The 14,230-nt window shown below is 32.8% G+C and overlaps 1 protein-coding gene across 4 annotated transcripts in view; it reads left to right on the forward strand.

Annotated features, from left to right (window-relative positions):
- The window catches only part of LOC122631133 (solute carrier family 12 member 4), an 80,069-nt gene that overhangs the window by 1,848 nt on the left and 63,991 nt on the right, over nt 1-14,230 (forward strand). For 3 of the 4 annotated variants that reach the window (XM_043816430.1, XM_043816431.1, XM_043816432.1), the window contains exon 2: nt 12,938-12,994. In XM_043816430.1, coding sequence (XP_043672365.1) covers nt 12,938-12,994 — 57 coding nt within the window. Of the gene's footprint in view, nt 1-8,961; nt 8,993-12,937; nt 12,995-14,230 lie in introns of those variants that run through there. The other variant, XM_043816433.1, reaches the window with a different exon arrangement.

Below are 14,230 nucleotides of genomic sequence, written 5' to 3' on the forward strand. Positions count from 1 at the left end.
TTTGTCCGTGCTTTGTTTTAAAGAACTAGGATGTATTGTCGTTTTAAAGGGTTTTATAAAGACAAAACCGTCATCGATATCATTTGCATCTAATTTCGACGATACGATTTAAGTCGCGATTTCTTTGTTCCTCGAAAGAAAGAAAGAGGGGGAGGGAATTCATTATCTACTTGTATGTATATAGATAAAAAAAAAAAAATATTAAAAAAATGGAAGACTCTCGTAGATTTCGCGTTTCGTTAAAAAAAAAAACTTCGTTGAACTTTCTAAAAAATTGCTTCGTTATAATTACTTTTTCTTTGTTCTTCTTTATTTAAGAAGCGTTCGTTCCATCATTTTAAATTATTTAATTAGATTCTTTTATAATTTTCTAAAATTTTTTTCTTTTTTTTTTTCTCCCTTTTTTTTCTGCTATAATTTACCAGAGAAATGCTTGTATATACTCGGTTTAGCGAAATAATAAAAGTTATAAGTACTGTGGGTTGGCTAAAAATTCCCCGAGTGATTTTCAAAGAATTAAGTACTCTTTTTCTATCTCGGAAAAGAAAAAGAAAGTATTAACATAAAAAGTCTTGTAAGGGGAATAATAGGTTTTTAAGATCACCTAGGAACTTTTCGTTCACTTAGGGACATTTTTGCTCATTTAAAAACACTTGTATCATTTAATTTGATTAACCCTTTAATTTATCGCAAATTACAATGAAACATTTATTTCATCGATCGATCGAGAATAAAGATATATATTTAATTCATTAAAAATAATATATTTATTTAAATATGAATCACATATAAATAACATCGGTAATTTGTTGCATACAAATCTATTAAAAATAATATATATTTTTAGTCTTTTTTGGTTGTACCAAGGTTCGAATTCAGATTGCTTGCATTTTGCGTGCGTTATTCTCACCGTTTAGCTAAACCAAGAACCCAGAATTTCCTATCGTTTATAGTCTCTTTCAGACGAAGATAATTGACGTGTAACAACTTTGTTAAACACTTCACGAATTTCCGTGAATATATTTTATCGAAAAAAAAAACAATATTTTCTAAAAAGGAAAAATTACTTAATATAATAAAAAAGAAAATAATAATATAATAAATAATAGTAGAAATGTCGAATTATAAAATTGACTTACAAAGTAAATGTTCACTGATAAATATAGTCATCTATCAATCATATTCAGTCATCGTTATAGTCATTATTGAAAGACGTGTATTATGAAAGTTATAACAATTGCGTGATCGGAAGTAGCGATGATGAGAGAAAGTGGAAGAATTTCTGGAAAGGAAAATTCCAAAGGAGAAGGTGGTTGTAGAAGGTCTTCAAGAACGGCTTATTTCTTCGCGTGATGATGAGAATAACATAATAACAATGACGATAATGATATCGATGATATTTTTACTAATAATTATCATAATGATTAAGAGGGTTAAATGGAACATAAAAGTAATATATCATCGATTTTGGATACTTATAAAAATTTTATCTAAGAACAAAGAATAATATTGATCGACGATAGGTTATACGATCCTTCCATTTTAGGTCAGTTTGCTCTTACTATAATAGAAAAAAAAGCGCGTTAGAAAACGTGATACTCATTAATTATTATTACTGATATTTTTCAACCTTCGAATATATAATATTTAACCGAGTATATATATAATATATATATATATATATATATATTTGATCGATCGAAGAAATAGTTATTACAGAAAGATTATGTTTTACGATACTTTCCGACAATAGAGGAAAGATTAATAGTCTCTGTTAGGATTAATTATAAAGGGTGAAGCTCTATTATTAGAAGGGTGCGGTTATCGGTCACGCTCGCGAGCCTTAGCGAAGCTAACGAGTACGTCTAAAATAGTCTCTAGTTTCGTTTTATTCGACGTCCTTGACGAATATATCTATCCATCTATCTATCTATCTCTCTATCTATGTATGTACATACGTACGTATATTTCCATATACGAATTCGTCGATCGTTAACTCGAGATTTCATTATCGAACATCTCATGTACCTATGTACATACATATGTAGGATTCTTTCGAATGATGCAATCTAGTTAAGGACGTACACGAAATATCAAATACCCATCACACTCACCCCCTAACCAGTTTTGTTTCGACTCACCTCTTTGCCCTTCAACAACTAATTTGCAAGTTAGTCGATTTTTTTAACAAAGCATTGAAACCAACCACCAATCAGTGTCCAGGCGTACATATTTCTTCAGACCCCAATATTCGATGTCCAATCAGAAATCAGACGAATCTATCGATTTTATTTAATTCATTATTTCTTCAATAAGTATCTCTTCCGTTTATCATAAAAAAAATATATATATATTTTTTTAATGCATTCTAGAAACCATCTGAATAAATTCTAATTATTTACGTGGAACGTTTTTTTTCTTTTTTTTCTTTTTTTTGATATATTACGCGACACAAAAGAAAATAGAACGAATTTTAGGCTTGATTATCGAATAGAATCAATCCTTTTTCATTTCTGTTCGTCCGGTCGAAGGCCGAAGTTCGCTGCGACGAGAAAGGTGAATTGTGGTTCGACTGATAGGATTGGTAGTGGGGTAGTATCGGTGGAGAGAGGGGTGAGAGCAGCTGCATCCCTGCTACAAAAGCGGAGCCAGCAGCGCGGGGGTCGATAATCGTGCGACTCCACCTTCCACCACCTCCTCCTCTTTTTCTTTCTCTTTCTCTTTCTTTCTCTCACTACCTTCTACCTTCTCTACGTCATTCCAGCTCTCTATTCTTTTTCCTCGTTCTCAGTAGGGAGGATACCCGCACGTTTTATTAATCACATTAACGACGACGACACCGACGACAACGAGATCATCCATCGCCCTGACACGTCCTCTTTTATTTTTATTCCGCACTTCTCCCTCCATCTCTATCTCCATCACCACCACCACCACCACCACCACCACTAATATCACCACCACTATCACCTCTACCTCCTACCCTCCTCCCCTTCTCCCTTCAACCCCCTATCTTTTCAATATCTTTGTTCGATGGAAAGTAATTTGCTTGATTACATAAAAAAAAAAAAAAAATCAAATTCTTCGATAAGCTCTAGGACAATTTCGTTTTTGGTTGGTGTTATAGATAGGACCAATAGTAATCTTTTATAGAAAGAAATAAAGAGGGATGGACGGGATGGTGGCGATGTCGAAGATTCGATCGTTTTTTCAAAGAAGTCTCACGATGCTTGGAATGTTTTATTAAATAATAGTAGAATCGATATTTAATACACATCTATAGACACGCACATACACACGCGCGCGCGCGCGCGCCCACACAGAAATATTATTTCGTTCCGATGGTAGTAGATATAAAAAATATTTGTTGGAATCGTCACAATCGTATTAAGAATTTTTTTTTTTTTTTTTTTTTTATTTTTACGACCGACACGGCTGCTCTCATAAAATGGAAGCTCATGATATTCGTTCGAAAAGGAATAAAGGGATATGAAGGTATTTTTACTTAAAAAAAAAAAAAAAAATAAATAAAAAAAGAAGGAAGATTTAAAAAGAACAATATAATTTCATTAAAACACACACGGTTAATTTGTCAGACGTTGAAATAAAATTTCATGTATTATTATTGAATAGACGAATAATAGGGAAATAACGGTGCAGGTTGAGTCATCATCTCTCACAGCCATTGTTACCCAACATCACCACCCTTCACTTCTACCCACACCCCTACTTCCACCTACTATTTCAACCCCCAGTCCTCACCTATTTCAACCCTTACTTCGTTCACGTTGATTCCTACCGAGGGCGCCTTCGTTTCGTTCAAAATCATCCCTGAGACACGTACGGTGGCACCCTCGTACGAATTCGATACGAACTATTCTTGGTTGGGGGTTGATGTCGAAACTTTTTTACCCTCCTCAATGAAAGAATGAAGTCACTCGAGAAGAGTATAACACTCGACGTTAACTCATCATAGGGAAGTGGAAAGTGATGGAAAATTGAAAAGGAATTATTATCGAACGAGGGAACACATATATACATATTATACATACATACATACATATGTACATTACATGTACACAGACATATGTAGATGTATGTAATATATTTCACCTAGTGAAAATTAAAATTAAAAAAAAAAAAAAAAAAAAAAAGAAAAGGAAAATAGTCATTTCCTATGCTCCAACAATTTTTTTTCCACTCGACCTCGGTCTCATCTTTTTCTTCTTCTTTCTCTTTTTCCTCTTATTTTTTTCCCCTCTACATTTTTCAAACATAGGTATGTATTTCGCGGTCTGGACTTTACTTTAACGTGCGAGACCATCGTGCGCATATTCGTTGCGCATCCGATCTTGTAAGTGATTGTGAGGGAGCGTTAACAAAAAAAAAAAAAAATTGAAGGAGAGAGATAGAGACAGACAGAAGGTGAGAGAGAGAGAGGGGGGGAAGGACCAACTCGTCTTTTAAAATATCGCTCGACCTCGTTTCTCTTTTCGATCTTTCGTGCAACACTCCGCACTTGCGTTTCCGCGATCCCACCTCCAACCATCGCGGCTTTTTATTTCTTTCTATTTTTCTTTTTCTTTTCTTTTTGTCTTTCTTAGTACTCGGTACTCTTTCAACGAGATATATTCCCGATCTCCGTGTGGAATTCATTCCTAGTGTATCTGTGTGCGTGTATGCATGCATGTATGTATGTATGTATGTATGTATGAATGAATGTATGTATGTATGTATGTATGTATCTATGTTCTGTTAGAAATAGTAATGCCGACTTCTGAGATTTACTCTTTTATATATATGTATATTTTTTGTTGTTGTTCCTTTTTGTGACTTTTCGACGTGCATATTTTTTATCTGATGCCTGATGTCGTTTCTCTTTATACGAACTCGTCATTGTGAATGTAATTTTTATTTCTCATTTTTTCTTCTTTTTTCTTTCTTTCTTCTCTTTTTATAGTACTAATTAGAGATTTAAATCCGTCTAATCCAATTTTTTTCTGTTATCAACATATACCAGGTTTAAAGTAAAATCATAACTATATATAATACGAAAGTTGTATAGTATTGTTTGTACTAATATAATTCTGCTGTATTAACTATAAATTATATTTAACAGGAAAATTATATATATATATATATATATATATATATATATATATATATATATAGAAAGAATGAAAAGAAACTTTGGATATGGATCTATCGTTTAATTTTACGACGGATGATATACTTATAGAATATAAAAAGATAAAAATACGTGTAAGCGTTATGTGATTTGAAATTTTGCATGGCAATAAATGGAGTTAAAACGGAGACTAATAATATGATATTTGATGAGATGAAATTTAAGGGATTAAGGTTGCCATAATTGTCGTAGAAATAGGAGAGGTGTAGATGCGTATGCGCTTATCGCGGTTTCTGTCTCACATACATACACCTACACACTCTATCTCTCTTTGTCGACTCATAACGTATGACGCGCTTCTACACGGCCATATTATGTATACTCAGACATTCCGTCGGCATGGCATGCTGCCAGAACAGCAAAGCTTCTACCTTCGTGTTTATCAACAGGGAATTATGCTAACGCGCCCGTCGACCGAGCAAAGCCAGTGGTCCGTCTATTCGTCGACGTTATATACACTTGTGACGTATATCTTTCTAGGGAACCATGAATTTCTCTCTCTCTCTCTCTCTCTCTCTCTCTCTCTCTCTCTCTATCTCTCTCTTTCTCTCTCTCTTCGATTTTTTTTTATAAATTTTCCGAATCAAACGCATGTTATTTCGAACCATACGATAGGAAATTTGGTAAAAAATATTATTGGTAATAATTGTTAATCTTTTAATTATTCTTCTTATTTTAATTTTTATATAACGTTTGGTCGACGTAATTACATTTTAATCTATTATACTATTATATGTATATACTCTTATTAATATTTATTTTATCGTTGATGATATTTTTTCTTGTACTTTTTATGTGATATAATTATGACTCTTATGTAAAAAAGAAACGATATATAAACACACAGAGACAGGGAAAAGAATACACTATGATTTATTATAATTACTAGTAATATAATAATACAACTTATTACAATATTATTTATACCATCTAATATTACTTTACGTAATTATTTTATAGAATCGAACGAGAAGAGAAATATTTGTCCATAAACTATTGATATCAAATGTAAATACACGATAGGTCAATTTAAGATGATCAAAAAGAAAAAGAACAACTAATATGATCGATGAAGAGAAACCAAAAAGAAAAAGAAACAAAAAAAGAAAAAGAAACAAAAAAAGAAAAAGAAAAAGAAAGTTAAAATCACAGAAGCAGATCTTATCGTTACATACTTTTTATCCGCGTATAGATACGTAATCATTTCTTGTGTACCTTAGATACCTTTCTTTCTTTTAAATTCGCCAAGCGAAAGTTTCGATGGTTCATTCGTTCGTTCGTTCGTTCGTTCGTTCGTTCGTCGAGAGTTCTTCCTTTTCCGTTTGTTCTTTTTGCTTTGTCAAAGAATGGAAAAGAAGATGGAAGTAGAGTAGTAGATAGGAAAAGGTTGTAGAGGATGGTGTGAGGATGGATGGATAGGGGGAGGAGGATGGAAAGGGGTAGTGAAGGAGGAGGAGGAGGGTAGAGGCTTCGCGACCGTGAACCAAACGAAAAGGGGCTTTATCGATTGCCATGTAAATCGGCAACCTTCGTTTGTCTCTTTAAAGGAAATACTTGACACCGATCTGCCTTTTTACTCGTCTTTGGAATAGTTAAAAAGGATAAGAAAAGAAGAAGAAAAAAAAAAAGAGAAAAAAAAGAAAAGAAACGAGAAAAATGAAAATGAATGATCCGCCTATATTTTTCTATTTTAACATTTCTTCCTACGTATATTCTGTCGGAGAATTAATTTTTCTTTTCTTCTTACTTCTTTTTTCATTCTTTCTTTTCTCCTTCGTTTCTCGTTCGATTTGAGAGAATCCCGTGTTTTCCTTCGAAATGAGAAAATACGAAAATGTTTGGAATATTTACGCGAACGAGGTCGTTCGTTAATTGATACAAGACGTTAATGGGACCTAGTCGAAGAAGAGTAATCAGGTGATTACATCGTTCTTGTCATCATTATCTTCATCATCATCATCATCATCATCATCATTATCGTTATCATCGCTGTCGTCATCGTTGTCGTCGTTGTCATTGTATTTAGTAAATTACACGTGTAACGTATAAGAAATAAAAGAAATTATCGTGACTGGCAAGTTTGTTTATCGGACGCCTACTGGGTGACCAACTGTTTGTAATCCGGCCATTAATGTCACCGGCCATTTCTCTCTCTCTCTCTCTCTCTATCTATCTATCTATCTATCTTTATCTCTTTCTATCTAATTCTCTATCTCCCTATTTCGTTTTGTATGCTCACGATAGCAAAAGAGTATACGTGACGCAAATTACCCGAGAGTAAATGTCAATTGACGCGTTGAGCTAACCGATACGATGTACCACTGGTACACGCTCTTTCCCACAACACCAGAGACACTCTTCAACGAGATAAAAGAATGCCGACTTTTCATACTTCGTGGGAAAACATTTGTTTGCGTCTCTTCTCCTTACTCTCGCCATCATCATCAACATCGCCATCACCATCACCATCACCCTTTTTTTCTCCCTCTTTCTTTATATTACTTTGACGAGCTCCATGACTTTTAAACGCGTCTTTTTTCCTCGAGAGAGTTTATCGGAGTTGATACTGTTTTTGAGTAATTTTTAATTAGGATGATGTACAGCAAACTTTTTTTTTCGCGCATTTGCTTTCGAGACTTTTAACTTGTTTTTTTTTTTTTATTATATTTTTTTTTGTATTTTTGTTTGTTTTCTTTTTTCTTTTTTTATTTTTATTTTTATTAATATATTTTTTAGTAAAGAGGAATGTTGTAAGAGATTGTAAATCGGGTATACAATTTATGAAAAGAGGTGATTAAATATGTACGTGTTTATATTGTACAATAAATAGGAATATTGTTTTTGTTTAGTTTCATTTGTAAAGAAACGTTCACATCGATCGGATGTTAGAATTAAGATTCTTGAAAAATTTCAAGATTCATAATTCGTGCACAAGGAGCTTTGTAGAATCCGAAGAAAATAATTATGGAAATATTGAAGTAGAAAGATGGATCTTGATTAAACAAATATTATCTATCTTCTTTACAATATAATTATTCATTATTCGATAGATGTCGAAGCGGAATATCGGAACGATCAATCAATTAATTAATTAATTAATTAATTAATTAATTAAATAGGACCAATCGGGTAAATGAAAAATGTAATTCCTACGAATTTCAATGATCGAACGTTCCGATCGTTAAAAATCAAAGAAAAAAGAGGGACAAATAAAGATTATCAGATCGATTCGACAAAAATATTAATCCGATCGAGAAATAAATTATTTCGTAAGAAATGAATTATTTCAATTAATAATAACCATTATCCGTCATCATCATCATTATTATCACTATTATTACTATTACTATTACTACTACTTGTTAACTCTTGTAAGTAATCGTTTCGTTTGATATTACGTAAATTCTAGGAGTCTTGTATAAAATTGAATGCATAACGTAATCGTAGTTTTGAGTCACGAGCGGACTTTAAAGCTCTAAACAATTAATTTATATTATTATGAGTTTATATTTACGTTCCACAGTGAACCGGTTAAAGCGGTTCGCGTTGTCTGTCATCATAGGATATACATATATATATGTATATATGTATGTATATATGTATGTCTTGTATACTCGCGAGATGATTCAGCCGAGTGCAACTATTGGAGGAGTTTTTTTATCTTCTCGTTCGATTCTGCAGCAGCTGTTTCGGCCACGACGCTTTGTTAATCGTCCGCGCTATGATTCCACTCGTTTTATCCTTCGTTTTAAGCCCTGCTCTGGCTCCATTGCAAAGAAAAAGTATAAATGCGTGACTACGTGTGTAAGTATGCGTTTCTATCTGCTGATATTGTGTATATAATGCATACGTATGCGTGCGTGCGTGTATGTGTACGTGTGTGTAGGTAGATAATGTGCAACATACGTATGTATGTAATTTATATGACTCGATCGTTGCACTTTTCAATTGCTGTGTATCTCTCTCTTTTTTTTTTTCTCTCTTTTTTTCTTTCTTCTTCTTATTTTTCTTCTTTTATCTTTTTCCTCAAAAGAACCGCATCAAATGGATGACATAACTGTGTATTTTAAAACTAATTAATTGTAGAAAAATTGTTACGTCTATACGTGTGTGTGTGTGTGTGTGTGTATGCGCGCGTACGTATGTTCGTTGAGAGTTCATAAATAATTAATTTTTATTATTCTAAAAATATAATGGTATATTTGTATGTTACTTTTCAAAAAATTTTTCCTTCTTTCTTTCTTTCTTTCTTTCTTTCTTTTTTTTTCCTTCTTTTTTATTTTCTTGGAATTATAATACGGAATTATAATATTTTTGATATTATAATTTGCAATTATAATAAGCCAGGGAAGTATGTCATTTTTGTAAGGTAGTTGTTTTGTTGATAAAAATGTCTTATTGATTCGACATGAAATATTTATACGAATGTCGAAAATAAGAGACTATCCAATTGGCATTATTATATCGATAGAGGAAATGAAATTTTATCATCGATATTCGTTGAATGTATTGCGACGAGGAATTGAATATTATTGATTCAAATAATTATTTGTGTAAATAAATAATTATTGCATATACATAGATACGTTTGTAAATACGTTTATGAAATCATATGATATGTATGTATATGTTTGTTATTTTGTTTTATTTAACGAGATTGCAAGGTTAGCTTTGATTTATTATCTCTCTCTCTCTCTCTCTCTTTCTTTTTATTTGTTTGTTTGTTTGTTTGTCATGAATTAAAAAGATCGTGTATCGAATTATCGTCTAGCATCGTCAAGAGGCACTGAATTAAAAGATACTATCCATCGACAGTGTCCTTTGATTTAGAAGATCACAGGACGCATGATGATTTCTTAAGCAAGCAAAATGTGCATACTCGTATCCTTGAGCATGCATTTTTTCTTTTCCTTCAGAAGTTCATCTTACTCATCGACCTTTTTTTCCTTCTTTTTTTTTTTCTTTTTTCTTTTTTCTTTTTCATGCTGACAAACCAGCAAATCAAATATACCTATATCATTTCCGTATTGATCGTCGTTTTCGGAGTGTGAGGAGACTCCTTCGATTCCTTGGGAAATATATGATAGAGATATGCAGATTGGATATGATTTTATAAGACTCCAGATAATATGCTAGATGTTCCAACCAATTTGATCGTTTTCGCTTTTGATATATTATTTCTTTTAAGAAAATAATTTATAGCGGAAATAGAAAATTTGTTACTTTATCTTATTTTCTCTTTTTTTTTTTTTTTCTTTCCTTTTTATAAATTGACGGTTTTTTCGTACGATCGAAATATCCTATTGTATGAAATACATTGATAATATATTAATAATTAATAACTATTATTCAACAATCGAATATAGGTAAACTTCGAAAGAAAGATGAGGAAAAGACGAAGAAAAAGAAAACGAAAAAGAAAGAAACATTAAAAGGGAGAATTACATTTTTCACTCTGCTGGATTAAAACCTGACAGTAACAAGAAAAGAATACAAAAGAAAAAAAAAAAAGAAAAGAAAGGAAAAGAAAAGGAATTTCTTCGCTCGACGTAAGAAATTCTTTAAATGTACAGAAAGTTTCGTACTGATCTCGAATATCTTTTTTCTTTTTTAATTTATAAATCTAATCTTTAGTTGGGTCGCCAACCAACTAAAAAGATAACCAGTGAGAAGGAAAGAAAATAAAAAAAATAAAATAAAATAAAAAATAAAAAGATTGCCGTATAAACGAAGTCGAATTTTTGCGTTTTGCGTGCGGGATCACGTGTTTCTTGTCAAAAAAATATTTCGACGTGCATTCGTGTCGCGTTTCTGTAAGTCATGTCGTGGAATACTGTAGTAGGTATCTTGGCTAGGTGAGACAAGAGAAAAAGAAATATAGAAAGAGAGACAGACCGAAAGAAAAAGAAAAAGAGAAAGAAAGAGAAAGAGAAAGAGAAAGAGAAAGAGAAAGAGAAAGAGAAACGATTTAAAGTTGGGTCGAGAGACGCGCATCCATCCCCGATCGGAGGGTGGGTTTCATCGACCCAATCGAGCTTGGGGTGGAGCTTAGGCTACACGTCCGCGTCAGCACCTCTTCGCCTCTTCTCTTCTAGAGGCCTTCATACTCGTCTCACCTACATTTCTCCCACTACTTTACACACAAGCGCCAGAACAGCCACCCTTTTCAACCTTTATCAACCCCCGTTCACCCCCACCAACCACCCCTTTCACCACCCGTTCGGTTTCATCTGGATCTACACTTAACTGCTATCCCCTCAAGGCCTTCCTGATCTTCCCTGACAAAAAAAAAAGAAGAAAAAGAAAAGGAAACAGGAGCGTCTAGAGAGAAAAAAAAAAAAGAAACAATTATAACAGTTCTCCGATAATTATGGTAAATCGTTATGGAAGAAGCTCGATCTTGTTTCTGTCCGATGAAAAGTACTGTACTGATGAAAAAGAAAATGGAAACAAATAGTTACGTGTTGAACAAAATAATATAATAATTTTCGAAGAATTATGGTAAATCAAATATGTAGATTTTTTATTTGACGATTTTACGATGATATTTTTTTTTTTTCGTTTTGAATCATATCGCCATGATCGATAGATTTTTTTTGGATGTATTTTCATCTTTTTTTTTTTTCTTCTTCTTTTTCTTTTTCTTTCTTGGGGTGATCGTGGAAAATGTATAGTATTATAGCGCCAGCTGCGCGTTCGATTGGTTGAAGGTAAAAAAAGATATGATAGGATTGTGTATCGTAAGATCTAGATAGAGGTTTCGAGATTTTTCACTGCCGGATGATAATGTTATATTTGTAATTCCTGTTTAAATTCGTTTGTTGATAAAAAGTAATAACAAAGGAACGATAAGAATTTTTTACTCGGATTATGGTAATTTTATGAGCAACAAGCGTTTATTATCATATGTATATATGTATATGTATGTATGATGTGTGTGTGTATATATATATGTATGTATGTATTTATATGGTACATTATTATGTTTTTCTTGAATTAAAAGGTCGAGACATTTTCATTCTACTCGTTTTATCAATTTTCTTTGAAAAAGTGTATTCACGAACGCCAGCTGGGCTCGTTTAGTCGAAGACAAAAAAGAATGGCCCGTTTATAATGGGATCAAGATACATTGCTATTGCATCGGACACAAATGAATACTTGGAACTCGAGTTTGGAGTATCATTAGTAACAAAAAAAAAAAAAAAAAAAATAAAATAAAATAAAATAAAATAAAATAAAATATTCACAACGAGAACGATGAGAACTTTATAATACCGGCATTATCACAATTTTATTCGCGTTTAAATATATCCTAGATTTATACGAGATATATTCTTTTTCTTTTTTTTCTTTTTGTTCCTAATAGAATCGTAATCGAGAATATCGTCGTCGTATTAATTTCACCCTATTGACAGTTATCTCAATTTTATTTGCAATGCACAAATCTTAAATGTATACTCGCGCGTGTCAATATTTATTACATCGATTTTGAAGAAAAATTAAAAAAAAAAAAAATAAAAAAAATAAAATAAAGACATTGGACATATAATCTTCGTTATTATCATTGTTAATATTATTTTTTTTTTTTCGAATCGAGATCGAGATGATATTTTTATCAGTGCCATTTCTTACGATATATCTTACCTGTTTCTTATTCTTTCTCCTTCTTTACTCTTTCAAAGTTTCACAAACCATCACCATCAACATACATCGGTTATTATTAACATATGTACGTTCGTTTTGTTTCAGATCAAGCTCCGAATGGCACCCAAGTGGAACGCCTTGTCGCCATATCGACCAATGCCTGTGAGTAATCTCGCACAAGGGAAAACTCTATTCCCGCGGCGATGCTATTTGTACTACTCTATTTCGACCTCTTGCCGATTTATCGAATTTACAATGTGTTCTTCCGTTTGTATACGTACGTATGTAAGTACGTATATACATACGGCTATATTTCCGCGTGACTGTTTTATCCTTCTAGTCGAAGAATCAAAAGTTCTCTCTATCTTTCTTTCTCTCTTTGTCTATCTCTGTCTATCTCTCTTTATCTATCTAATCTCGTCTTCTTTTTCTTTCTCATTCGTTCTAAAAGTTCACCGAGAGAATCTGCGCTCGCTTTCTAACTTTCCTCTCGGCTTTATTGTCGGAACGAGTTAAAAAGAAACTCGGTGCTGTGAGACAGAAAGAGAAACACACGGAATGAGAAAAAGATAGAAGAAGGAGGAAGAGAAAGAAAGAGATATATATATATATATATATATATATATATATATATATATATACAGATGAACAGATAGACGGACAGACGGAGAGAGTGAGAGAGAGAGAGAGAGAGAGAGAGATAGAGAGAGAGAGAATACACGATCGATGAGAGAACAGAGGGATTCATTATCACGAGCGAGCCATTGTCGTTGCCGCGTCAACCAAGATGCGGAAAATGGGCTAGGCTATATTACGATATTAAACCCTTTTACTCGGTTGCTGCTCCTAATTGTGTTGCATTTTTAAAAACATATACATATATACATATACACATGATATATATATATATATACGTATATGTTTGAGTGTATATATATACACATATGGTCGATATCGATCCTAAAAATTGATTTATTTTTTCTTCGATTCTAAACATTTATACCCATGTATTTTTAACGATAAAACAATACGGATTTAAATGACGCCCGGGAGATGGTAAAAAAAAAAAAGAAGAGAGAATGGAAAGTTCAAAGAAATTTTTTTTTCTTCGTGAAAGAGAACAGAAAACAAAAAGAAAAAGAAAAGGAAAAGAAAAAAGAGGAAAGCAGGGAAAAAAGAACAGGGACGCGGAAGGGGTGTTGGTGATGATGATGATGGTGGTGGTGGTGGTGGTGGTGGTGTTGCCAGAGGTGGTAGTGACGCGAAGTATAATAGAAATAGGGAAAAGGGAATTTTTTGGTTAACGTCGAGCCTGACCCGAATCGCCGATTGTTGTTCGGCCGCGAGCAATAAATTCGAGAGAAGTAGAGAGAGAGAGAGAGAGAGAGAGAGAGAGAG

The sequence above is a fragment of the Vespula pensylvanica genome, chromosome 8, assembly GCF_014466175.1.
Source record: "Vespula pensylvanica isolate Volc-1 chromosome 8, ASM1446617v1, whole genome shotgun sequence".
NCBI classification, from domain to species: domain Eukaryota; kingdom Metazoa; phylum Arthropoda; class Insecta; order Hymenoptera; family Vespidae; genus Vespula; species Vespula pensylvanica.